The sequence below is a fragment of the Ptychodera flava genome, chromosome 9 (genome assembly GCF_041260155.1).
Source record: "Ptychodera flava strain L36383 chromosome 9, AS_Pfla_20210202, whole genome shotgun sequence".
In the NCBI taxonomy this organism is placed as follows: Eukaryota; Metazoa; Hemichordata; class Enteropneusta; family Ptychoderidae; genus Ptychodera; species Ptychodera flava.
The window spans coordinates 15,812,874-15,839,321 of NC_091936.1; the positions used below are offsets into that span (position 1 = coordinate 15,812,874).

A 26,448-nucleotide genomic window follows, 5' to 3' on the forward strand; every position below is an offset into this window, starting at 1 on the left:
GAAATGAAAGGCGTACTCGACCAATTTCTTCTATCTTCAAACGATCTTTATTAATAAAACCGACGTTTCGGCAATACACAGATTGCCTTCTTCAGGGTAAAAACTAATAGATAAAAGCGGATAAAATAGAATGTGTCAAAGAGCGAAGGTGGAACGACTACAGGAAAGTAAAATCATGATGACAAAACCTCACAAAGACTAAAAAAGGCGATAAAAATACAGTACTCAGAATAAAAACAATGGAATGATGTAAAATACAGGAATAAAAATGAGAATGTGAAAATCAACATAGGTAAAATGGAGAAGGGACTCTACTAACCTAGATCGTGTGAGGTCTGGATGGAGAATGAAATGTCATCGTCAAGGGAACCCTTAGGTACATGTTGAAGAGACGGAGCAACAAGACCCCCTAACTGGAGAACAGAGAGGGGGGGGGGGGGCTTACAGAAAAGTAGAAGAGAAATTACCCTTCTTTACGATTGATTCCAATGGGTGACAGCGTTTCAAGTGTAGTAATGTATGAAAGTTCAGTTTTTCTTCTGAGTTGGGTACTAATAGAATGCATTTTACAAATGCCACTTACTTGAAAATCGTTAAGATTATGACCGGGTGTGTTGAAGTGTTCGGAGACCGGAGTGGATTTTCTATTGCGAATAGTGTAGACATGCTCATATATACGTCTCTTAAACTCTCTTTTCGTTTCACCAACATATTGTCAGCTGATTGTTGAAGGCATTTTCGGCAGTTGATGACATATATTAGGTTGCGTGTACTACAGGTGATGTTACCGATAATATTGTTAACTTTGCCATTATTTGTGCTGGTAATTGTGTTGGTTTCAGCGACAAATTTACATTGGTTGCATTCACCACAGCTTTTTGTTGAACCAGGATTAACGGAGTTTGAGGGCCTTTTGAGTCTAGCCCGTACGAGAGATTTCCTGATATTAGGTGGTTGTTTATAGGCAGTGAATGGAACATCGGTTATGGCTTTGGCGATTTCTTTATCATAGTGTTTGTTAAGAATGTTGGAGATTTAAGGTAGACTGGGATTGAAAGTAACAACAAGGGGTATTCTCTTTTGACGTTTATCGGCGTTTGTGGATTTGGGCGTTATTAATTCTTTCCTGTCAATTTCTTTCACTACATTAATTTGTTTATCAATCTCCCTAGCATTGTGACCGCGGTTGACAAAATGTTCTTTCATCTGTTTAGTGGCACTGTCAAAGAGGGTTTCGTTGGAGCAAATTCGGCGATAGCGAAGAGTTTGGCTCCATGAGTCTTAAACGTATGTTTTGGGTGACAAGAGGTGAACCACAGGTAGGTGTGGCGATCAGTGGGTTTGCTGTAGATGGAGGTGGAAATTTGGTTGTCTTGGATGGTCATGAGAGTGTCTAAAAAGGGCAGGCTGAGTGAACTATATTCCATAGTGAATTTGATTGTGGGGTGAATTTGATTACAGAATTGGAGGAAATTGTGTAGTTTGGTCAGGCCATGTATCCAGAATATTTCGTTTGTTCCATTACTGTGTTTTTTTTCAAATCAGAAGACTATCGTAACTGTGAATAGTAAATTTGCATCAATGACAAACCACAACAGTACGGAATGTTCACGCCGCCCTGTCTTTGGAGCTGATTATCACCACCAGCACGACAACTCCCATTGGTTCATATCTTGTAAGATATGGCAAATTGCCATGACACTCGTGCTAAGTAAGAACATGTAGGCTACCTTCATGCACCTGTCAATCATGGACTTAATTCTTATTAAAAGACTGGACAAACCTTGCAGTGCTCCGTATTGACAGATTTCTGTACGGCTAGGCTATGTTACTGTTACCAGTTAATTAACAAACAAGACACAATTAACCCAGCGGGCAAATAAAACGCATGCCCAGGTGCCTTTACGCCTCCTTCCCGAGCCAGCCTGTTTTCAGTAACCCACGTTGTCCATTGTTCTTTGATGGGGTTGAAACACGCTACCATGAAAAATTGTAAAGTTTCAGGGACATGTGAAAATGAGTGTTGTAATGTGGAATGTGACTCGGTTATTTTCATATCTAGAGTTGTTGCCAGTTGCAGAAATTCAGGTATGCAAGGTATTTATGAACCGAGGTGAAAGATAAGTTATTCACACGGTGAAACTTGTCATGTTAAATCAGTAAAATGACATAAACATACAATTAATGAGGTTGTACAATAAAAATATACTTTCAAAGGTACATTGTTATCGGTTTCCTATCACAATGTTGCCCTTAACTCATACGGTCAAGCCAACTAACCAGTATTCAGACTTTACTTGATCATGGCCGATAGATTTTTCAAGAGGGAGCTTGCGATCGCTTCAGCAACATCAGCTGACAAAATATTTGGACTTTCCCTTATGGTGTCAGGATCTTTTAACCACGACATCACAAATTTCTCATAATTATTGTTCGTCACAGGTGTCGATTGCGATGTTCGATGGTAGTTGACTCCGAGTTCTCTATGAGTGACGTAAAAGCATGACGTGTGAATTGCTGTGAGGAGACTTGGGCAGACCATCGCGCGATGCCCGTGCTCTGCAACTTTACCACTGTCTTGGTCACTCGACAAGAAGACAAGTTTTGACTCTTGCGTCTTCCCGGCACAACCTGGCAAGCCAAGGCAGCGTGGCTGGGCGCCTACGCACCTCTTGAGCAGAATATCCCGCGATGCTCGTCTTCTGCAACTTTACCCTTGTGTCGGTCACCCGTCGAGAAGATAAGTTTTGACTCATGCCTCTCCCCAACAAAGCCTGGCAAGCCAACGGTGTTCGGCCGGGCGCATTGGCTTTTATTTATTATCTGTACTTTCGGCCCGGTCAGGCAAAACCGAGCCCTGCATGAAGCTGCAAGAGATGCCACTTTCTTGCAGTTTTTCCCCGGGAGGGAAAGCAATATTTTGCGGGCAGAAGCCCTGAGGTACTTTCGACTCGGCAAGGCAAAACTTAGTGCTGCATTTAAGCTGCAAGAGATCGCCATTTTCTTGCAGTTTTCGCGGGCAGAAGCCCTATTTTCTCGCATAGTTCCCTTTCCGTCTGTGCGCGGTACGTCACTGCAAGCGCGCCCGGGAGGGAAAGCAATATTTTGCGGGCAGAAGCCCTGAGGTACTTTCGACTCGGCAAGGCAAAACTTAGTGCTGCATTTAAGCTGCAAGAGATCGCCATTTTCTTGCAGTTTTCGCGGGCAGAAGCCCTATTTTCTCGCATAGTTCCCTTTCCGTCTGTGCGCGGTATACGTCACTGCAAGCGCGCACGTACTGCACGTTTTCGTCGCAGGGGCGACGATGGCTTCGGGGCCAAGGTGTACGCACCGGCAATGCCGAAGCTAAAGCCGCCAAAGCACAGCAAAATTCCTTACTTTCTCGCATTCACCTTTTGCCCATTTCGAGCAAGAGTTATCCCCTATATATAGTCTCGGCGTGAACCAGGATGGAGGGCGAAATTTTTGCAAGGGTGTACTGACGGGTACGGCACGCCAAAATCTGTCATCGGGCCGGATGACCCTTCCGCCGGCAAAGCCCGAGATCGCACGCTCCAATGATGTAGGCTTCTACGAAGAATTTGCATAATGAACTTTAAAGATGCAAAACAGGTGGGTATCAGAAAACTCATTGGTTTGAAGCTTTATCGTGCTGGGCTGCGCATTTTCACAACTTTGTTGTACACTGGGACACAAGGCAACGACCACATGTTAGTTTGTTGTGCGCTTGAAAATCCAGTTTCATATTTAATCAGATCACTTGATGTTCGAGGGAGGAGTTAACCTGTCTACCCCATGCATTTCAGAAATATAGATATCGAGAAAATTAACAAAGGCGCTTGATTTCCAGTGCAATTTCCATGACAATTAAACTGTACCAAAAATACGACTAGATCGTTTCCTGCATGAAAGTTGTGGCCATGGAAACAATATTGACAACCTAGGAACAAGGATATTCATTCAGAATGTAGCATAGACAGTGAACGGTCTTCCGTTCCGCTGTCTATGGATGTAGCCAAGATGTAAACGGGTTGGCAAGGAAATTAATTCTCTCTTACTGAGGGCCCTATCACACTTTGACGATTTACCCAACGTATGTATGCCGTCGTCATATCAAAATTTCTCTTAAACGCTGGCTTGCTGAACTAACGATGAAGTTTTTGAATTTTGGGCGTATACATAGCGTATTCATAACGTAGTCATAGGTTAAAAATACGTTTTAGGTGCGCTTGACAATTATCTCGACGGCCGCTATCGATCTTTCACTGAACGAACGTGAAAAACGAACGGGCTCGTCTTGTTTCCAAGCATGCTATTGGTCAGCTTTCGTCACATTTGCATGTCTCGTCGCAAATTCTGCAACCAGGTTGGACAGTTAGCCTAATTAATTAGTAACCGTAAATTCTTTCCGTCGTCTTTCGTCGTATAAGAATACTCGGGCACTGCTTTGTGTCACTGATAAGACAATGGACAGAAATAGTTGCTCAAAGGGACCATTCATCAGATTCATTGCTGCGGTTGACGGGGGTGTTATATATCTGGAACCTTGGATTAGCGATGAGATTTCCAGATGATAGGGTTCAAACCCTGAGTAGCACGACTTCTATAGGTCAGGAGATAAATCATTCGTTTTTACTGAGATAAAATACTGAGTACACGCACAATGTATCTTAATAATAACGATGATTTTCATTCACTTATATAAAGTAACCAGGCAAACGAAATTGGTTGATTGAACAAAATATTGCGGGATTTTCCCAAGCGTAGTCTTCGTACTAAGATGATGTGGTGTTGAGCGAGAAAGGCACATAAATCGGCAACTACAGGCACGAAACAAACGGGGTTGGAGGTACTGTTCTTTCTGTGGCTTCAGAGGTCTTGAAATATGATATTACGTGCTCAACGCAAATGCGACACCAATAAAAGTCACGAGTTAATATTATACGGTACACCCGATTCTCGCAAAAAGCTGACTCGCTGGAAACTTTGTCATAAGCGGAAACTTGTTAATGTATCTATCATTAGCAAATAAATGTGTATCATCCGAAATATCCAATGCTATTCCATAGCCGATGCTCAGCAGCAACTGAAAATCCAGAGTTTAGTTATATAATATTCTCCCTGGTGTCACAGATTAGTTTGGTACTCCCCACATGATATCGAGAATGACGTTTGTAGTATATCTTATTTTAAATGGCAGCAATAAAAGTAGTTATAAGCACGGTGTAAGTGGACTTTGGCCGCAAAACAGACAACAGGGAATGCTGCTTGTGACATTCGAGACACAATCACCGAAACCCATCGAGAATATTCGTAACGTCATGCTATTCCGAACGGCCATGCAACGCGACTGTAACGGTTCCACAAAGTTACTTTGATTACTTCTTCTTCCGACCGACTGACCACCGAACCCAAAAATAGATTTTAAAAACTCTCCGTTATTGCAATGAAGAAATATATGATTTTTTAAATTTCATTTTCAACAAGTGATAGATATGCAACGTAATTTTCCGAGACATCATGGCTCACCACTATATACGACGTGAATGTATCAAGGTTGCGTAGCCCACAATACTTGTAAAACCCACAAGCACATGATGCTATCACAATGACAAGTCCCTTGAATTGCAGGAACGCGATGACAGGTGTGCATTTACATCGACACTCACTCACAGTCCAGCCATCCATTTGTCATACATGAAGCTACTCTCTGATTGGAAGGCATACATCGGCTGCTACCGTGGCAGAAATACAAAGCAATAATGTGACGAAAGACGACGGAAGGAACTGATGAGTCCTCGGCGGCTACTAATTAATTAGTCTTCAGTCCAATCACTATGTAGATTTGGCGATGAGACATGCAAATGTGACGAAAGCTGACCAATAGCATGCTTTGAAACACGACGTTCTCGTTCGTTTTTCACGTTCGTTTAGTGAAAGATCGCTATTGAAGCTTAACGTACGTACCAGTTCTGTACAGACGGATTTGTGTACATTCCATTTCGGCGCGAGGGATGACAGAAGATGATACAAGCAGACCTTTATTTAAAAACACACCCTGGAAAGATGTATGCGAGATGATATAAAGAAAGCTATTCTCTGCATCTTGAGTGTTTTCAGCAGCAGTGGAAAACCGATGTGGTGTCGTTTTAGACAGAACGACGTACAATACGAATTTGTTGCCACAGTGTACTTCAACGTATTCTTTAAAACATTGCATGCATATACCACTGCGGTCATGGAGGCCGAAGGGATATAGATGCTTAAATGTGAAAGTGGACGTGTACCCGTGGTAAATGTCACGCCGCAACAGTCTTAGCAGTCGGAACAAACAAAATTATGATGTGAATAATGACATTATGGTGGATATTTAATGTGGCTTTGGAATCCCTTTGAATCGTGAAATCTAGGCATGACGACTTCAATAGACTTTAAGATAAACTCATTTAGGCTAGTGCTATTGGTAGACTCAACGATTCAGCCCCTCCCCACTGAGAATCGTAGAATGAATGGTGATTCGATGATTGCATGGGTGGCGCTTCAGTCACACAAGGCCACGAGTCGGACTTGCGCCGGGCGATAAATAACTTGAAAATGCATTAAAGACAGGCCTCACCAGTCAAAGCTACATCTGACCTTAAGTTATCAGACCCTGGATTTATCTTTTGATGGTGATATTTGGTACCACTTATAGGCCTATTATGCCTGGAATGGGAAAAACACGCGTGACAAACTGGTTTTCTCATAAAAGCTCTTCAAGTTCCTACTCAACTGACAACTTCTACAAATGATTTAGGTGAAACGCAGTCTGATTAAAATCAGAAGTAGAGATGACAAAAGTTTCCACCCTTGCCTGACTTTTTTTTGCTGTCCTCGTTGGCTGATAGTCGCAGTGAGGCGACTATCAGCCAACGAGAACATCAAAGAACAAACAAGGTTTGAACGTCACCACCTCTACATCCGATATTTAACCAAAACCGGCAAAACGTATTAAAGACGCTGATTGTTCAGAAATGTTCGGCCATGGCCACTGAGGGACGCTGGTCACTGCATGAAAACACTATAATACTTACTGTATTAGCATGGATTATTGCCTGTATTTTAGCTGAATAGTGCATATACAGGTGAATACAGTAAAGAATCCATTTCTTGTATTCAGCAAGCCTGTATTCATGTGGATTCATGTGAATTCACGTGTATTATTCTATAATACAGGCAACTCATTAATGTGAATTTATCTGTATTATTGCGTTTTCATGCAGTGCTGGTCATTTTGCATCTGAAAGCTTTGTCACAACATTTATGATATGATTTCTTGTTTTTAGCGCGATGCGACGCCTTGATTGAGTTTATGAACACTGAAAAATTATATAGATATTATACAAATTAGTTTTCTTACTCCGCTGACATGAAGACTTCTGATTATACGTGAATGTCGAATCGTGTTTAAATCAAGAAATTGACTGAAAGGTGCCATTCCGACCCTATCTACACGGTAAGGTTATCGAGCGTGAAATCAGAGCCTTGGCATCTCTATCAGATTCATAGATGATAAACGTCTACCCGCAACTTACTATCAAAAAATTAAAATTATAGCATAACCTCGTCCAATGGTATCTGCATGGTCACGCCCCTACATCAAAGAAATTTGGGCCACCAGCGACGTCTTTCAGAGTTTAATTGAACGTCAGATAGGACACCAGTACACCGGGGAAAGTCTTCCTTTGCGGTACGTCGAATTTGGCAATGGACACGAGAAAGTTATTAACCATAGTCGGAGTGGTAGCGCTCGTTCTCGGATTCGCCATAGGGATGCTGATTGGCGCTCTTGGAATCGGCAGCTCGGGAACAGACCCCGGAACGGAAAACTCTGCCGTGGCGGACGCTCTCAGGAACCAGATCCGACAGTCTCCGACAAGCTGATAAATGAGATTAAAGAGGATAACATCATGGAGTTTTCAAAGTAAGTTTGGATTTTCTTTCCACGTTCGAGTCCCGGACATCAAATGATCATTATTAAACATAACATGGGGAAGAAGAGATGACGCGGCTCAACCAGTGATGATGAGGGTAAGAAGTCGCCCTTTTATCTTTTTTGAAGTCAAGAAAACATTGAACACTTGCATAAAGTACTAACTCAGTGTACAAAATGATAACGGTACATAACTGCCAAAGTGTCAAAAATTACCCCTTTGCTGAATGCAAACAGATAATTTCGTTTATGACATCTAGACAAGGTGGCTTTTTCCTATTCCGATTTGCATTCCCCTGACAAAAAAACATTGACACAATGTCAGGGAAAGCTGTTATCTTTATCAAAGGCACCACCGCCGATTAAGTTTTCATCAGAAATCTTGCATGAGGTCCAAACTGTATGCAACAGTGTATGTTCGGCCATGCCTTATGAGAGTTGTACGCTAACTTGGTTTTTTCGTACATACCGTAGAATGTTTTACTTACCTTTAATCGTGTCTGGATGCAAGCAGAGTTGTGGTTGTGCACAGATGGCATTCAGCATGTTTCAAGAAGTCAAACAACACAAACTAATTTTCATCTCAAACAAAATTCATGAAATGTCATAAAGGAGCGACTTTATCACTTTAATAATGTTATAAATAAAGATCAAGTTTGTCAGCACTGGTCGAGCCGCCCATTTATCCCTCCCAATGTTCTTAACTTTGGTGCACTCCCAGGGACGTTGTAGTTAACCTGATTATTCTACCATGCTATAACACTAAACTTGAGGTAGAACTCGCCTCGGGGACAGATATTCGGACTCTCAAACTTTTACAATTCTTTTCTGATATACCACTTGTCGGAATCAATCTAAGCTTGGTGTTAGAAAACTTTCCACCGACTTAGTTTTTCGAAATTCGAAAATGTTGTTTTTCTCCATAAAGTTAACACAGGGATGGTGGCCATTTTGAATTATAAATATCGATAAATCTTGGATTATTTGTTTCTCTAGTACCAAAATTTGCACGGTGACCCCTGATTTTTATTAATGACTTTGAAAGAGAATGGGTAAAATATTCCTTGACGAAAGTTTGAGCAAAAGTTTAAGTCTTTCACTTTCGAGACGCGTTCTACCTTAATTGACGCGAACAGGAAATTCTGCTCAAAATTTCCTTCTCTAGCCCTTCTCAAAATATTAACCTGTAGTAGGTAATTTTATACATATGTTATTAAAGAGTATGTAAAATATACTCCACGTGTACTCCAATTGTATGAAAAATAAACTCAGAATGTACGTAAAATGTACTTTAATCCTGCTTTTACCCACTGCGGTGGCACACAAGTATAGATCTAGATGCGCTTCGATGTACGATATTGTTAAACTTTATTGGCATATTGAAGTCGCATTCGATTTCATTAGTATTTTTAAACATGAAAATAAATTTCAACTCACTCTGACTATACTTTCTAACAATAAATAGTTACACCCAATTATCCAACTTTCCAGATGCTTGGAATTTTCGTTTCCTCATTCATCTGGGACCATTGCAGAGAGGAAATGTTCCTATGTTCATCATGTGAAATTCGCTGGTCCACAAAAGTTACATGATACGAGTAGCACTACATGTACTTATTTCACTGAAGATAAACTGTATTTTTCTCCTCGCCTAGAATGAATTTAATCGGTCATATGTATGAAGTGCTGTTCGCTGCTGCGAAATAGAGTGCTGTACTGAAACAGAGAGCATTAAGCAAGAATAGGGCTTATCAAAAGTTTACAGAAATCAACTGATGCTATATCTCGAACAAAACTTTATTTTCAGGCATTGCAGTAATGGTATTATAATGATTTTGTAAGAATAGTATTTCGCTGAGTTTACAAGATGGCGGTGCCTTGTGAAGTTCTGATGTAGTTTCAATGCTGTGCCACATAACACTTGCGTTTGAGTGACTTTTGTAGCCTTGCAAAGGCAAACAAACAATTAGTATACAACATGATCGGAGCGACTTCGTCTACCCACAGGGATATATTCAGGGACAATAAATACTAATATGATAAAAACCAAATATGCATTCACGGTCCCTCCACGTGGAGGGACTGTGATGCATTGTAGTCTACAAGTTCTTTTTCTGTCTACCTTTCTCTTGTCTATACGCTCTGCTCGCTTGAGACGTGACGGACTACGCAATGTGTGTGTGTGTGTGTGTGTGTGTAAGTGCGTGCGTACTGAGATGCGCCCTCTTTCGGTGAACTCTTGCTTCCGCGCGTGACCTGAATATTTTGCAGGATTATCGAGTCTGCAGGATTATCGAGTCTTAATCCCCTTGATAATCCCACGAACGGGCAGAAGCAAGAAAGGGGGCGCATTTTTCTACGCATATCTGACACAGTGGGCCGTCCGTCACATCAAACGAGCAGAGCGTATTGGTAAGAGAAAGGCAGACAGAAAAAAAAAACTTGTAGACAATTAACTTTCTTGATTTTTATCATATTAGTATTTATTGTCCCTGAATATATCCCTGTGGTCTACCCATTACGAATGCACAGTCGTTTCTTCACATCACAGAAAGTCAAACTCTCTGGATAGGGAGATATGATAACGCAGTGACTTAAAATGAAAAGCAGGCACCTAAGGGGCAACATCAAAAGTTCAATATAATAAATCTAACTTAATTGCCTAAGTTTGGCCTCAGACCCCCCACCCCCCCCTTCTAACTTAACTGACCTAAAATTGAAAAAAATTGCGGACTCATACCCTGTACTAATTCTTTCAAACGACGTACCAATGTACCATTGAATTAAATAAAAATCGAAAACCGTTACGGAGTAACAAAAATACAGGTGACTGGATCGGTTTTAGCGTACAAAAACAGCCTTGAAATCGTAAAATTTACCAAAAAGACGTTAAATCGTTTTTGACTGCACAGAAATTAATAAGGCCAACCCCCCCCACCCCCAAACTTAAGCAATCAAGTTTTTTTTCAAACATCGATCTTTTGACGTCGCCCCTAAAACTATTCTATATTTTTCTTTGATAAGCTGTCAGAATTGTTTCTACCATCGACTTTGTTTACACGAAAAGGTCCGACTCCGAGTCGGCAAGTTGCCATTCGGCATACGCACTTTCTAATTAACGTTGGCGATATAAGGCTGACATTTTGTTAGCTTTCTGTCGACGAGCAGTGACAACCTCAAGACATTTCCTGAGATAAAGTAAGATTAACTGATCACGAATTATTGATAAAAGTGACAGTTTTTTTATACAGTGAAATGAGCAAACAAATAAATCAGTTGGCTGCTATACATAAGTTTACAGTCTTGTCGTTATAGGTTAACACACTTCGATATGTAAAATTCAAAAAGAAAAGCGGTTAAGGATACCTAAGGAAACAGATTACAGTTTGAGATAAGCAAAGTTATCTCGTGCTGGTTTTGACAGGTAGCGTTCCGTTCACTTATGTTTGTAGCTGGTTGTGATTATTATGAAACGAACTTTAGAAACAATTATGATTAAGATGAAATACGCCTCGGGTAGAGATATTCCGGCTCTCAAATTTTTACAATACTTAATTAATTTAGTATTTAAAAAGGGTTTGAAATTTCCTCACGGAAAATTTGTGCAAAACTTGAATTCTTTCAATGTTGAAGCGCATACTTTAAATAAGTAACGTCCATCGATAAGATTGGGTTTGATCTCGATTTGATCCCTACAGGAACATGCAAATATTGACACAGGGTTATATACAGGTCATTATAATCTTTAACTGGTACAATGTTGCAATTATTAGCGTATATCTTGCGACAAAAATCGACTTAAGTGTGGCTGGTACACCTGTACATAATAAATTGATGAGTGTAGATGTCAATTTTACGCGGTGTTCAGGACATCTATTACCTCTATAGCATTGAACCACTTAGTACTGCAAGCAATATTCGTCTAGTAGAAGTTATGAATATGATCAATAAATGACATGTATTAAACTTTTTTCATTATTTATACAAGCCTTACCTGTGTCTAGCGTGTGCCTATTACTTTATCCTAGCTATCTCTTTATAGTATTTGATGTCAATTGCCCTCCCTAACACCCTTCATTAATTTTTTCACCAACGCGGGGGCTTAGCCCCTGACCAAATAACTCGTCAGCAGCTCACAGGGTAGCAGTCTACCTTATGAGCTGCTAACGAGACACAGGTAAGGCTTTTACGGATTATCAACATTGTTATGTTGTATGCTGTTATTATTATAAAATACAGCAAAGGATGCATGCTGCGTTGATTAAACCTCATCTAAATTAACACCTTCAATTAATTCTTCAAAAGGTATTTCACCAGTGAACCGCATATAGCAGGCAGGGAAATGGATTTGGTGCAGGCAGAGTACGTGAGGGATAAGTGGCTGGAACAAGGACTGGACTACGCCGACGTCGTTCCTTACAAAGTACTGCTCTCTTATCCGCAGGGTAAGGAGAACAGGGTAGGTATAGAAATGACTAAGTACAGAAAGTGTTGTCTATAGAATGGGACAAGCGAAGAATAGAGTTAACTTGTACTTGTGATGAGCTGTTGTATGTGTCAAGTGAGCCACCTTAGCAGTTAAACAATATGACAATTGAACTCAAGGCATGTTCTCGTAGTGCATTTTGTCCATCAAGATCAAAATAACTATCGAGTTGAGATTGGTAAATCGATCAGTTCACGTGCCGTGTATAATGCTAGTCATCATTGACATTCGTCTTGTAGGTAGAACTGATCGACAGTGCTGGCGATGTCGTATATGGATCAGCCCGCGAAGAAGCCATTTTGGATGAATCCCAAGAGAGGGACGACATCGTACCACCGTTCAATGCATATTCAGGAGCGGGTGTCGAAGAGGTAATTTACTATCATGGTGTACCCTCCCCCGCCCTCTCTCTCTCTCTCTCTCTCTCTCTCTCTCTCTCTCTCTCTCTCTCTCTCTCTCTCTCTCTCTCTCTCTCTCTCTCTCTCTCTCTCTCTCTCTCTCTCTCAGTATATCAGTAAAATATGTTTGCTGCTGGCTTTGTTGATTTATTTTTTTGAGGAGAGTTCACGACCTAAGTAGGACGGGAAGTCTAAACTTAGGAACAGTCTAACCATGTTACTTATCGTAAGCTTGCGCAATGCGATTAATTTTCTTTGATATGCATATTGCAATCTGTCAAATGAAATAGCGCATTAGGCGCTATTATAGATTCATTGGTGTAACCTCAATCACCGTCCCTCCACCCAGGGGCGGTGCCTCAATGTATTAGCAGTTGAATTAACAGAACACACACTATCATCTTTAAAGCGTTGATCAGCTGTATACCAAAATTGCAAAAGTGAAGTCCAACGGCCAAAATTTGATTCACAAAACGTACTTGGACCCATCAGTTACTCTGTGTTCAGAGAAAGAATCAAGAACGGCTAAGCTTGAAATACTTTCTATTCATAAATTTAAGAACCAAGTGACTGAATGCTCTTGTTCTCGTTACAGGGTGATCTGGTTTATGCAAATTTTGCCACTGTTGAAGATTTCTTTCACCTAGAAAGAGACAAAGGAATTAACCTTACCGATAAGATAATCATCGCAAAGTACGGCAGGATATTCCGGGGTGACAAGGTTAGCAGTATTTGTTTCCTGTTGATAAATCTTACCATTGCATTACAAGCTAGTTTTTAGTTATTGTTGCCACTCGTTCGATAAAAATGTACGGTTCGTTTATTCTTTGGTAAAGTCCTCGCGCAACCATTCATTCGTATGTTTCCACATTATCGTTCTCAGACACAACACTATTCCTTGTACTAGGTTAATACGACATGAAGTGCGTATCGTTCTTTCATCAAGCACACCTAATACACTGGAGAGCTCTGCCGATGTGCGCCCTCTAGTGTGACTGTACAGTTACCCTCGGAATCACCATCATGTAGTCTGTGAGCGTATGCATTTGTGCACAACGATGGTAGATTTCGCCAAGTGTCGAAAATTTAGATAAGTTTTAAATATTGTACAGTCTAGAATAAATATCAATGATTACTATATATTAACGTTTGCATATACTTTTCTAGGCTTTTAATGCGATGCGAGTAGGCGCCAAGGGTCTTATCATATATTCAGATCCTGCCGACGTCGCACCGAGTGGTTCCGAAGGACAGACATATCCTGACGGACTCTATCTACCTGGATCGGGCGTCCAGAGAGGTTCCTTATTTAAGGACATGATGGACCCGCTCACTCCTGGATATCCTTCCACTGGTAAGTAAGATGGCACTTAATGCGCGCATTAGTAAGAGGGACTTAGTCGGTTATTTGTTCAGAATTTGGATTTAATTTTCATTGAAATCGTGTGAACGACCTGTTATCATGGATTTTCGAGTAAATACTACGAAATTATTGATTTTTTCCGAAACATGCAGATGATTAGCCGGGAGAGAGTAAATCTATGCAATTGCGCAAAAGACAGTCACAAGTATTTGAGCTTGTGTTCCTGTACTTCGCATTTCACAGACTACGCATACAGGATCGACGAAAGCGAGGCTCCCCTACCCAGAATTCCCGTGCATCCTATAGGATATGATGACGCCAAAGAGTTCATGAGGTAATTGATATATACTAGATTATATACGGGAACAAAACCGTTGATGTTTGCATTTTTTGTCAATTTTCGCGTTATTTACACAGTCCTTGATAGAGGAAAAACGTTTAAAATATGCTGAAAAAGTGTTCCATTCCGCAAAACAGAACGTCAAGGCATTATAGCCCATTTCCGGTATCGACCTAAAATATATAAGAATGAGTCTGGTCTTGCAAACTGTAAACCTCCGCAGACGGTTCAGTGACGCTTTATTTAATTAAAATAATTAAAATTGGTTTTATAGATGCAGTTTGTCATTAACGTCGTATTTGTATAATTAAGGTAGTTTGCGTCTCGAAAATGAAAGACTTAAACTTTTGCTCAAACTTTCCTCAAGCAAACTTTCAATCACTCTCTATCAAAATTAAGAATAAAAAAGGGTATCACCATGCAAATTTTGGCACTACAGAAACAAATTACATAATATATTCCAATAATTGAAATTCAAATGTCCGCCACCCTTGTGTTAACTGTATGGGGAAAACTGTATTCCATAATCTTCACAATGAATCCCCGCAAGTATAATAGTAGGTCAAAAGAACATTGTAAAAGTTTGATAGTCTGAATATCTGTCCCCAAGGTGCATCCTACCTTAACTAAATTCCGTATGGTGCTTCCGTTCATTTAAAGTCGAATGGGCGGGGATGAAGTAGACGATGACGACTGGAAGGGTGGACTAGCTATCACCTACCGATACGGACCAGGGTTTGGGACAGCGGACAACGATAAGTGAGTATTGACTGGTCTGCCAATGGATCATTTTGTCAATTTTGCTATTTCTCATCAGGTTTTAAGTCCAGACAAATTTTATTATTCTTAAACACACCACGGAAATAGCAACCGATAGATGAATTGCATACGCCATCTGGTGTTGCCAGAGTATGATCAAAATAATGCCAACAGTATTTTATTGAATTCAGCAAGGAATAAACTAACGGAATGTTCTAGATTAGCGATTCCCATGCCATTGAGTAGTTTAGTGCATTTATATACATTTAATCGAGTTGAGCACTTTCTGTCACATTTACTCAATAGCTTCTTCAATAACACACATCACTAAAACACTCATTGACGTTCGTTTCTTTTCAGATCTGTTCGTCTGAACATAACGACGAGAAATCAACTAGTATACACATACAATGTAATTGGCGGGATTAGAGGGAAAGTCGATGTCGGTTAGTGTCAGTGTCTAGACGCATCATAATGGTCACCTGTGTTTTCTTTTCAATTGCAATCCGCTTTAGTCACCAGATACGTTTCATGAATTGAATCTCTATTAACTGCAATTCTTCGATGTATTGTCATTCTCAGTGTGTTCAGTTTTTAAAGTACAGCTTCTCTCTGTACCTCAAACTCAAGTTATGCCGAGCGTTCGACTCTGTGTGTTTGATTCGCTTGTCAACAATTACCCCGCACGCAATGCATAGTGTTTGTAGGGCGAATAATATATATTTCAACATACTCCAGGAAACAGCGTGAAGTAAATGTCCTAGTTTTTCGACAAAATGAGTGATACTATGGTAAAAATAACAGCTATTATCAAAATAGCTGTCCCAGCAGACAACGTGCACAACTGGGTGGCTGGTAGTTTTGGATAACTTTGACATACATGCTACTTGAGAACATAACGTAACTGCATTAAAGTTGATCATTGCATCTTGGGTACAGAGAGTTCATGTTGTGAACACTCTCTCGCCGGATCTCGTTTCGAAGTTTCAAAAAAAAAAGTTGATATGTTGCCATGACAACTTCAAGTATGGTCTTCTTATCACTTTGCTGTATTTTTCCCTCAGATAAATACGTACTTCTAGGTAACCATCGAGACGCCTGGGTCTTCGGTGCCATCGACCCAAACAGTGGTTCAGCTGTCATGATGGAGGTGTCGCGTGCATATGGAAAACTCGTCAAACAAGGTGAGTAACCTGTTAACATCAATTTATCACTAGATTTAAAACGGAGAAGTCAGTTGATTTGAGTGGTTCAGTGTGTAGTCAGATATCGTTGAATAATACAACTACTGTGCGTTGATATTCGCTCGCTCTCTCTCTCTCTCTCTCTCTCTCTCTCTCTCTCTCTCTCTCTCTCATACACACAATTTCAGGATGGCGCCCTCGACGGTCAATAATATTCTGCAGTTGGGGAGCAGAAGAATTCGGACTTATAGGATCCAACGAATGGGTTGAAGTAAGCACTGTCATTATCAGTTCATAAGTTAGCATAAGTGACATTCAAATAATTAATTCCCGCTCTTTTTATCAAGTCCACACGGCTTATAACAAAATTCTGTCACATTATGCTACGGTAAAGTGTTTCAGCTTTTTAGCACAAACGAGGCAGCACTGACTCCCTCTGTCGCAATGCTTGGATGTGTTATATATATTATAGTCACCTTAAATATCCTTTAAACATGTTTTGATTAATTACTCAGTTTTTATTCATACGGTTTTTTTTTAATAATTAGATTTTGATATGTGTTACAAATATATACGCTAGGGTTAAAAATGAATGATAATATAGTGAAAATTAGAGTTATTATCAAAGTAGTAATCCCACTAGGCAAAACTGCACAACTAGGTGTCTGATAAGTTTTGATAACTTTGACATATATGCCACTTGAGAACATAACGTAACTGCGTCAATGTTGATCATTGCAAAAACGTCTGTTTTGATTCATTACCCAGTTTTTATTCATACGTTTTTTTTTTCAAATATTTAGATTTTGATATGTCTTACAAATATATACGCTAAGGTCATTGAGAAATTCATCACCTTCAGCAACACACATAATATAGTGATGACAACGGGGTGCTTCTATCCACGTCATAGAATTTGACAACACTGCTAAGAAAGCTGACGTATGGGGACTTTCTTTTTCATTCCATCAGGAATTCTCCAAAAGTCTCGCTGCCAGAGCTGTGGTGTACCTTAATCTTGACAGTGCTTTGTCCGGTCAGTATGTCAAAAACAATGTGTCTTGCTCAAAGTTACCAGACACGGGCCGCAGTTTTCAGTATGTCCTCTGTAGACGTCGGAGACGACAATAATGATGATGATAATTACCTGCAATGTGATGCTAATTTCGCACTTTTTGATCGAAAATACTTGAACATCATTTTTCACAGCAATTATATCAACTGAGATTTTGCAACAGTGTCATATTAGACCCTCACTGTATATAGTTGCCGTGGCACCAGGTGATGGTAAATTGGACATCATTTTGCTTCTGTCTCACCCAAAATTCCTCTTGGCCGTAATTTTTACCTAAATCCTATATCTGTTTGTAATGGGTGCAGGGTAAAACTGCAGTTTTCAACCTCAAATTATATTGCTATGGAAAGAGGTGACATGAAAATGGAGATAATTTTCACCCTTTTACAATCAAAGCCATTCCCGTATTGAACGAGATTGGAATATTCGTTGCTTCTCAATCCGTTATTTCATAACTAAGACTCTTAATTTAATTACATCATTATTCCTTTGTGCATATACATTATGCATACTTTATTATTTAATTATATCTTCATGTATTGAACATTATGATATATGATATTTTTAAAAATTTAATCTTTCAACACTAATACAGCCTAGTCATTGTATCATGTTAGAGCCTCATTACTCGTTTCGAGGGAACGGACCCCTTGAAAATAAAATGCTTTCTACATACTGTTTACCTACTATATAACACGAGAGAGAGAGAGAGAGAGAGAGAGAGAGAGAGAGAGAGAGAGAGAGAGAGAGAGAGAGAGAGAGAGAGAGAGAGAGAGAGAGAGAGAGAGAGAGAGACAGACAGACAGACAGACAGACAGACAGACAGACAGACAGACAGACAGACAGACAGAGACAGATAGACAGACAGCGATAGATTATAGAGAGACAGACAGAGAGAGAGTCTGTCTGACTGAGACGGACAGTGAGAGACTGAGACAGAGAGACAGACAGAGAGAGGAGTGAGGGAGGGAGTAGGAGCGATTAAAAGATGGAGATAGTGGATGAAATAAAGGAAGATGGCCCTATAAATATACAGAAACAGAGATACTAAGTGAAGAAGGGGCAGCGCAGGGAAGGGCGCGCGAATAATCACTGTCCCTCGTATATCAGTACCCTAAACAATGTCTTGTATTACATTCTTAAACGGAAACTTTATCATTCTTGATATTTTAAGTTAGTTTATTATTATCAATCCACTTTTCTACATATTTTTTCGAATTTCCTATATTTTGAGTCATTTTTTTTGTTTCCCGCCAATCTATAGGAACCTATTCTTTTCGCGCCTCGTCCACGCCGCACCTGTTCAAAGCCGTGTTTGATGCAACGAAAAAGGTATGTAATGTGAGACAACTGGTTCTTAAATTGAGTGACGTAAGTGCGGCTTCAAGAAATTGAAAGTTGTCATAAAATAGGACAGTTTCGATTCTAAAACCAGTTTCTAAATTCCAAACCGATATTTTTCCGAGACTCATATCCACATTTCGCAGACTTATAGCAATTTTGCTAAATAGAATCACGAGTAAATTGAAAAGTACGGCACAAGTGCTATTTGACCAATATCAGTTGAAATATACTCTGTTTGAAATCTACTACAAGTACTTTACTGCTCATACAGGTGTCCGACCCGAATTCGAGTGACGGTAGCATGACCGTGTATGACAACTGGTCCGAAAGATTTCCGAAGACCCCCAGTGATCCACAGTCATTGCCAAGGTTGGTTTCGCTGCAAAACTACACTCACATCTGAATCTGCTGTTAGAGTATAAAAACATGTCAATAACACAGGAACAAGCAAGGACATGAGTTATTTATTCAATCGGATGCATAAAATATTCAAAATTAAACATTCTAATACCTCGCAGGCAAGCCTAAACTGAGTGCCTGTTTGGCGCTCCAACTATCTCGGAGTCCGTTATATTAACAATTTCAGAGATGAAGCATGTCTGTGAAGCTTGAGCCTTATGCTTTCATTGATCTTCATCTGACGAAGAAAACTTAATAAATATCGGCACTAAAGGGACGAAAAAAGGGTGAAGAGAGATATATACATGAGGATCCTTACTCAATAAACACATGGATTTTATTAATTTCAGATGATGTCGTTATTTTCTCCTGGATTGAAATATGTTTTGTACGATACATCTCATTTGGTTTTAACAGGATATCCGATCTCGGTTCCGGGAGTGACTATGCGCCATTCATGGTGCGTGTTGGAGTGTCGTCCGTTGACATACGCTACGTCAGGGAAGAGGTAGGTATCTGCCCTATCGTATCGCATATAGAGGCCATTGGATATTTAGGAAAGCGTGATTTCACCGAAGAGCAAGACTTACATACAGGGTCTCAAAACGTCAAGTGTGGCAACTGCGCATATAGATTTTTGTGTGTGTAATGTTAACAAAATATTCTTCCACAACATCTTCATGAAAGGAAGTCATAATAGCTCAATGAATTGAAAATATCACAGCGTATCGGGCATAGAATACAATATGCTGTAACTTTCCATAGTCTGTATCAGTGTCAACTTGTATACTGCACTCCCTGGTCGTATGGGACCTGATAGCGACTCGCAAAACCTTGAGACAAGAACTCTTGGCAAAGCTACCAATGGTGGTTTTATTCAAATGTCGCAGTTTATCCAATTCTTGACCAATTTTTGAACTCTTCAGTTCATCACTTGGTGTGAGCACATTTCCACCAGGGGGTACCGGTGAAACTTCTCAATGAAACTTTCGACTATTTTCTTACTAAAGTAAGAATAAGAATTCAAAGGTCACCGTGAAAACTTTGGCACTAGAGAGACAAATCACTTGAGATTTCCCGATATTTGAAATCCAAAATGGCCGCCATCCCTGTGTTAACTCGGGGGGGGGGGGGGGTGAAATAATCGATTTTTCAAAAACTAGGACGGTTAAAATTTTTCTTTCCCATCAAGAGCTTGAAAATTAGCCCCCATAAGTGTTAGGTCAGAAAAATACACAAAAAGCACACACACATAAAACGAGAACTGTCTCTCGTTTAATCGGACATTTCTTCATATATTTTCCAACAGTCCAGCTATCCTATGTATCACTCAGTTTATGAAACATTCCACATGGTATCCACATACTATGACCCAGAGTTCAAGATTCACGCCACCATGGCTCGAGTTTGGGCCGAGATGGTCCGCAACTTCGCCGATTCCCTAGTTGTTCCAATGGACTGTCGCGACTATGCACAGCGCATTGCAGACGTGTTAGGAGATTTCAAAACCCAGCACTCGCAGAGACTCACAACTAATGGAGTATCTCTGGGTAAATATTCAACTTATATGTCAAATCTTTCGAATAAAATCCAAATTATACTTCCCTGTCAGTGTCTTTTTTTCACAGATATTCCTCTGGCGAGTGTTGGAATTCGTTGAATAATGTAAAACCCTAGAATCATAACCGTTGATTTCCAATAACCAAAGTGGAATAAAGAGTTTATAATATATAGTTTCTCTAACAATGATTTCAATGATTTATATTTCATCATGTTGAGATAACTTGGCAGCGTTGAGTAAAACAGGTTGTTTTCACTTGAGTTTTGTCAAAAAAAACCCCAAACGCATGCGCAGGAGGGGTAGGGCAATTGCTACATAGAACTGTAAAAGTTATGCCATTCGTGTTAGGAGATTGGTGCACAACCGGTATTCCATATTACTCTTTCCATTTTCCGATTTTCGTGAAAGAATCGAGGGCAACAGTGCCAACGGAGAAAGCATTTTAAATCACGTGTCAAGTTCATGGTCTTCTGTTTATGCAATAATTACTGTATATAACATTGGCACGACACTTTTTTCGTCTTCGGCAGCCACCCTAGAGAACGCCATACAGAATCTTACAGCAGCTAGTTCGTACTTTCACAACGAGATTCAAGACTTGGAGTCCAAGAGAGAGTAAGTATTCTGATATCCTTTTTACCACCACACCAACACCCATCTACCATGCAGAGTGCCGTCGTCAACATACAGTGGCGATATTAAAGTAATTCTGTAATCTATGTTGAGCATTGTCACCAACATAACACCAATATAGCATTTGGATAATTAGTTGCCACATAAACCTCTGTAACCAGCCAAATTATTCGCTGAAAACCGAAAACGAGTAATTACCCTATATTTGGTTACAAATATAAATGCACTTATTTCATCACGGTTTTCTTGAAATGAGTGAGTGATGTACCTATACATGTATTTACATTATCGAAAGAAAGTCCATACACGCTCTGAAGGACTCCGACAACTGGTTTTGTACTAGACATACCCCGTTGAGTATAGTTTGTTACACGGTTTGATGCGCTGCTTGATCGTTTTCAGTCCTACAGCTTACCGTATCGCGAATGACAAACTGATCGGTTTCGAACGCACCTTTATTGACCCGTTAGGCTTGCCCGATAGGTCAACGGTAAGGTAAGAAACATAACCTTGTACTTCAGCGGAAAAAGTAGCTGGCGCTACAGCGCCCTCACAATACGGCATTTTGCCCTACGCTGGTTTGACTTGCTCATGCACACACACACACACTCACTCACACACACACACACACACACACACACACACACACTCTCTCTCTCTCTCTCTCTCTCTCTCTCTCTCTCTCTCTCTCTCTCTCTCTCTCTCTCTCTCTCTCTCATATATGAACAAACAAACACTTGTAAGAATTAACCTCACTGGTATGAACGTTAAGGCAGTTTTTTACATCGACATTCAGACGAACAAACAGATAGACTGTAGTGATTATTTATGGTTTGTTTGTAATCTCTATCAGATTCTGCAGAATTACTGACCGGAAAAAGTTAAATCATTAAAATAAATAAAAATCCTTGTTTTACAGATAAGCGAGTCACCTTGGCATTGATGATATAAATTTTTCAGTATATTGGAATTATTTCTCATCGCATCAATTCAAAATTCCATAGACGATTCCACGTCATGCAGATATGTATGCTTGTAAACACAAGCAAGAAAAATACTTCAAAAGATACCGTAGAAGTTTTATTTGGGTGCCTGCATAATTTTTGGTGTGAAGAACCGAACTTAACGTATTTTACTTTTCTTTCTCACGCTGATAGACATACGATATTTGCACCGAGTAGTAAAAACATGTACGCTAGTTCGCCCTTTCCTGGGCTCAATGACGCCCTCTTCGACATTGACAACGTCGCCCCAGAGGAGAAAGATGCCCGCTGGAAGGAGGTCAAGAAAGAAGTGGCCAGGCTGACCCACGCCATCGAATCGGCTGCCGCGTACTTAGACCACTTCGTCATTACGCTTCATAGGGGAAAGCAGGCGGGCTGACACTATTTCTAAACGATTGTCAGATCTTTATTTGATTATGCAGAGCTTGGTTGATAGTGGAATATTGAAATTATCCGTTACTGGTAACTTTTGATGCGTTTTCCAGTATTTTTGTTTCGTTTGCAACATAGTTGCTTTTTCTAAAGCCAAAACCATGGCGAAATACCCCATGTTCAACTCGGCAACAAATCGTGTACGCATGCGTTGGCCGATGTTACTGTTGGTCTTCGTATGCATTTTCTCGGAGGCTGTCAAAGGCAAATTATTTCCTACGAGCCAATCGGGCAAAATTTAGCCCTAGTTTCAGACTCCTTTAGTTGCTGCGAATTTTGACGATCTACCCACAAATCAGATATAGTCTTCCGAGCCGCAGCACATTTGTCCAGACTAGAATTTATTTGTCAACATGCAACCGATACGTTGTGTTTGTGATGTATATACATTTCTATTTCAAAAACATGTACTTTAGAGAGAAGAATAAACATTTTTTCTTGAGAAATTAAAGAAAAAGTATTATCACAGTGTGACATATTACAGCCTGAGCATCGATATATTTCCATGCATCGATATCTATGTCCCAATATCTCTTGTTTTTACCCCTAACCCAACACACATGTACTACGTATCGAAAATATCCACAAAGACCATGCACAGGCCAGTCATGTTCTGCGATAATTAGCAATTAAACTTACCAACCATGTCGTTGATTAACTTACTGAACGGCCATGAAATGCTGTTGAACGACTAATATTAATGTTAATAGTTCTTCGCCGGGCCAACACGGGAGTCCAGACATCCGATCAGCAACAAGAATTAAAGACGGCAGAATCTTCGCCAAACTTTTAGTCACTGGTGCCTCAACATGCAGCGTAAGCAAATGTTTAACAAGCCATTTGGTTAATATATATATGAGAGCTATTTCATAAAAAAATAATTGCATGCATCGGTGATGTCTCCGTCTTTCAAGGAAACAAGATGAAACCGCATAATATGTTTTTTTATAAACCCAGGAAGTGTCCATCTGAGACTACATAGTTTGTGGTAGAGGAAGGGACAGATATTTTCATGCATGATGGAAGGAATCGCCACAGTCACAAAAACACCCATGTGATATAATGAACAGTTCATTTCTCTTTAGCCCCAGCCCATTACACTCGTTCAACCTCGATGATTTCATTTTATCAATAAATGACCAAGGGTGCGAAATTCCATACTTGTATGTATCCTTGACATGTATATGTCCACGTTTTTTGAATATTTTGTCTAGGATAGATCGTCGAAATAATATAGCGTTCCCCGGATTTTCTTGGTCCTTGGGAGATGTAAACGGGGAGCGATATTGTTATCAAACTGTCACCTTGAAATTTCCAAATGCTGTTACAGTAATGTGAGATTAAATGTGCACGCATACAAACTGCGTTGACGAGTTGAATATCAGTCAGTTCGACATGACGAATTGAGGAACTGAACGAGAATATGAATCATATCATATCATATCACATCATGTCAGCGTGTCAGTCACGGCAATGCGTCGTTCTGATTGGACGAGAGACCTCACGCCAGCAGACGCAAACTAGCATAGAAGCAACTAACAAATTAAGGTAGTGTGCACCTCGAAAGTTACAGACTTAAACTTTTGCTCAAATTTTCCTGAGGGAATCATTCAACTATTCTCTTTCAAAATCAAAAATGAAAATCAGGGGTCATCGTGCAAATTTTGGTACTAGAGAAACAAATAAACCAAGATTTACCGATATTTGAAATTCAAACTGGCCGCCTCCCTGTGTTAACTCTATGGAGAAAAATGAAATTTCGAATTTCGAAAAAATTTCTTTCTCCGAGAGCTTTGAAATGAGCCCCCACGAGTGGTAGATTAGAAAAGAATTGTAAAACTTTGAGAGTCCGAATATCTGTCCCTGAGGCGCGTTCTACCTTAATGCGGAGACAAAATGTTTATTTAAATGTTTATTTAATATATGGAGATACATGTGATTGTAGGAGTAAGTGTAAACGTTTGAGTTTTCCTTGTATAACTGCCGTATTAGAATATTTGGTTGCGCTACACTAAATCAGCATTGTCACTTTTTGTCTGCATCGCTTCACAGCCATAGCCAAGTGCCAAGTGTTCACCGACAGAATGAAATTGTCGAAAACACGATTCATCTTTGGAAAGAGAACGCAATAACCACAGAGATACGACACAGCGCGACTTAAACGTTTAACCCTTGTTTGAACCGCCAGCTGTTATCAAGGCCAACTTTGCCACGTCGTGATTGGACCCCTACATTTATCAAGTAGGGATAAGTAGATGGGTTAACTACATTAATATCAATTTATAACACTCCCATATAGAATGACATGAAATATTTGAATGCAAATTCCTATCTACGCGTCTGTCATTTGCTGTTATCTTTGCACACGGCTGGCTGGGCTACTATAGTGGAAGCTTAGATCTATCGATCGTGAGTCTAGATGGAAAGTGTCATAGTTCTCGATTTTGAGATAAACGTCATTGAATATTTTCTCCACAGAAAATAACGATGCTCAACAAGCCAAGTCGCTCTATGGTGCAATACTTAATGTCTTATACCTTCAAGGGTAATACGTTGACCTCCATCGTGGATATATTTAAATTTTCCTGTTCTGCTTAGATTTCAAATTGTTTTGAAAGAATTTTACCATTGCATTTTACCGATCGCGTATTCCAGACCGACAGAAAAGGCATAAAAGCAATGGCTTGCCCTACGCTATATTCAAATGTAAAATGCAAACAGATCTATATCTATAACTTTAAATGATGTACCACCTTAAGTATAGGATAAAGCCCGAGTACTCGGGCTCTTCTGGTATATAAAGTCCAACCCAACGATAAAATGTCGAGGCCGCAGGCCGAGACATTTTATCGTAGGGTTGGACTTTATATACCAGAAGAGCCCGAGTACGAGGGTTTTATCCGACTTAAAAACTATCGCCCCTAACTGATATATTTTCGTTTTCAATGTGTTCACGTCAACCGTCCCCTTTGTCAATGTAACATGTTTAGGATATGAATTAAAACTTTTATTTGTGAAATAGCCTTCCAATGTAATGGAACATCCTATAAATGCCTAGGGCACATTATATAAATGCCCTAGGGCACAGCAGATTTTGTGTTGCAGCTGGTTTCCGCTGTGTTACCAAGTTTGAATATTAAAACGTACCAGATGTCTACAGAATATGACATGTTAACCTTTGATTGGACAGTACTTTACTACAGCGCTGTCATTCGTTTCTGGAATTTGGTGACCAAGGCTTTACTAGTAGATAAAACACCCTGAACTGAGCACTCTGATTGGTCAATCAACAGTAGATAGTTTTTAAAGAGTGTTACAGGCAAAACTGCCAACTAAATTCCAGCAGAAGTGTTGCAATTTATATTTTATCCTAGCGGAGAGATAGAGGTTTTCAATATTTTTCAAATCACGATTTCGTTTGTTTGATGCATCGATCGCTTGTTAATACTTTTCCAGTCCCTGTACGTGTTATGAAGTCAGGCAAAACTAGGGTTACGA

The 26,448-nt window shown here is 39.9% G+C and overlaps 1 protein-coding gene across 1 annotated transcript; it reads left to right on the forward strand.

The window, feature by feature from the left end:
• The first annotated feature begins 7,595 nt into the window (after nucleotides 1-7,595).
• On the forward strand, nucleotides 7,596-23,757 carry LOC139140136 (putative N-acetylated-alpha-linked acidic dipeptidase). The gene is made up of 18 exons (XM_070709183.1): nucleotides 7,596-7,963; nucleotides 12,278-12,431; nucleotides 12,698-12,829; nucleotides 13,452-13,577; nucleotides 14,024-14,210; nucleotides 14,463-14,553; nucleotides 15,220-15,318; nucleotides 15,679-15,764; nucleotides 16,383-16,502; nucleotides 16,691-16,773; nucleotides 17,475-17,538; nucleotides 18,842-18,909; nucleotides 19,193-19,290; nucleotides 19,738-19,828; nucleotides 20,630-20,870; nucleotides 21,412-21,496; nucleotides 21,917-22,009; nucleotides 22,672-23,757. The coding sequence occupies exons 1-18, from the start codon at nucleotides 7,611-7,613 to the stop codon at nucleotides 22,895-22,897; spliced, it is 2,397 nt and encodes a 798-aa protein (XP_070565284.1). The 5' UTR covers nucleotides 7,596-7,610; the 3' UTR covers nucleotides 22,898-23,757.
• The last annotated feature ends 2,691 nt before the right edge of the window (nucleotides 23,758-26,448 follow it).

What these genes read in the sequence shown, in the direction of transcription:
- LOC139140136 (XM_070709183.1), top strand. Translation starts at nt 7,611, where the DNA reads ATGGTATCTGCATGGTCACGCCCCTACATCAAAGAAATTTGGGCCACC. An exon ending in TCTTGACAGTGCTTTGTCCG is followed by an intron (nt 17,539 to 18,841) that starts GTCAGTATGTCA and finishes GCCAATCTATAG; the next exon opens with GAACCTATTCTTTTCGCGCC. An exon ending in GATCCACAGTCATTGCCAAG is followed by an intron (nt 19,291 to 19,737) that starts GTTGGTTTCGCT and finishes TGGTTTTAACAG; the next exon opens with GATATCCGATCTCGGTTCCG.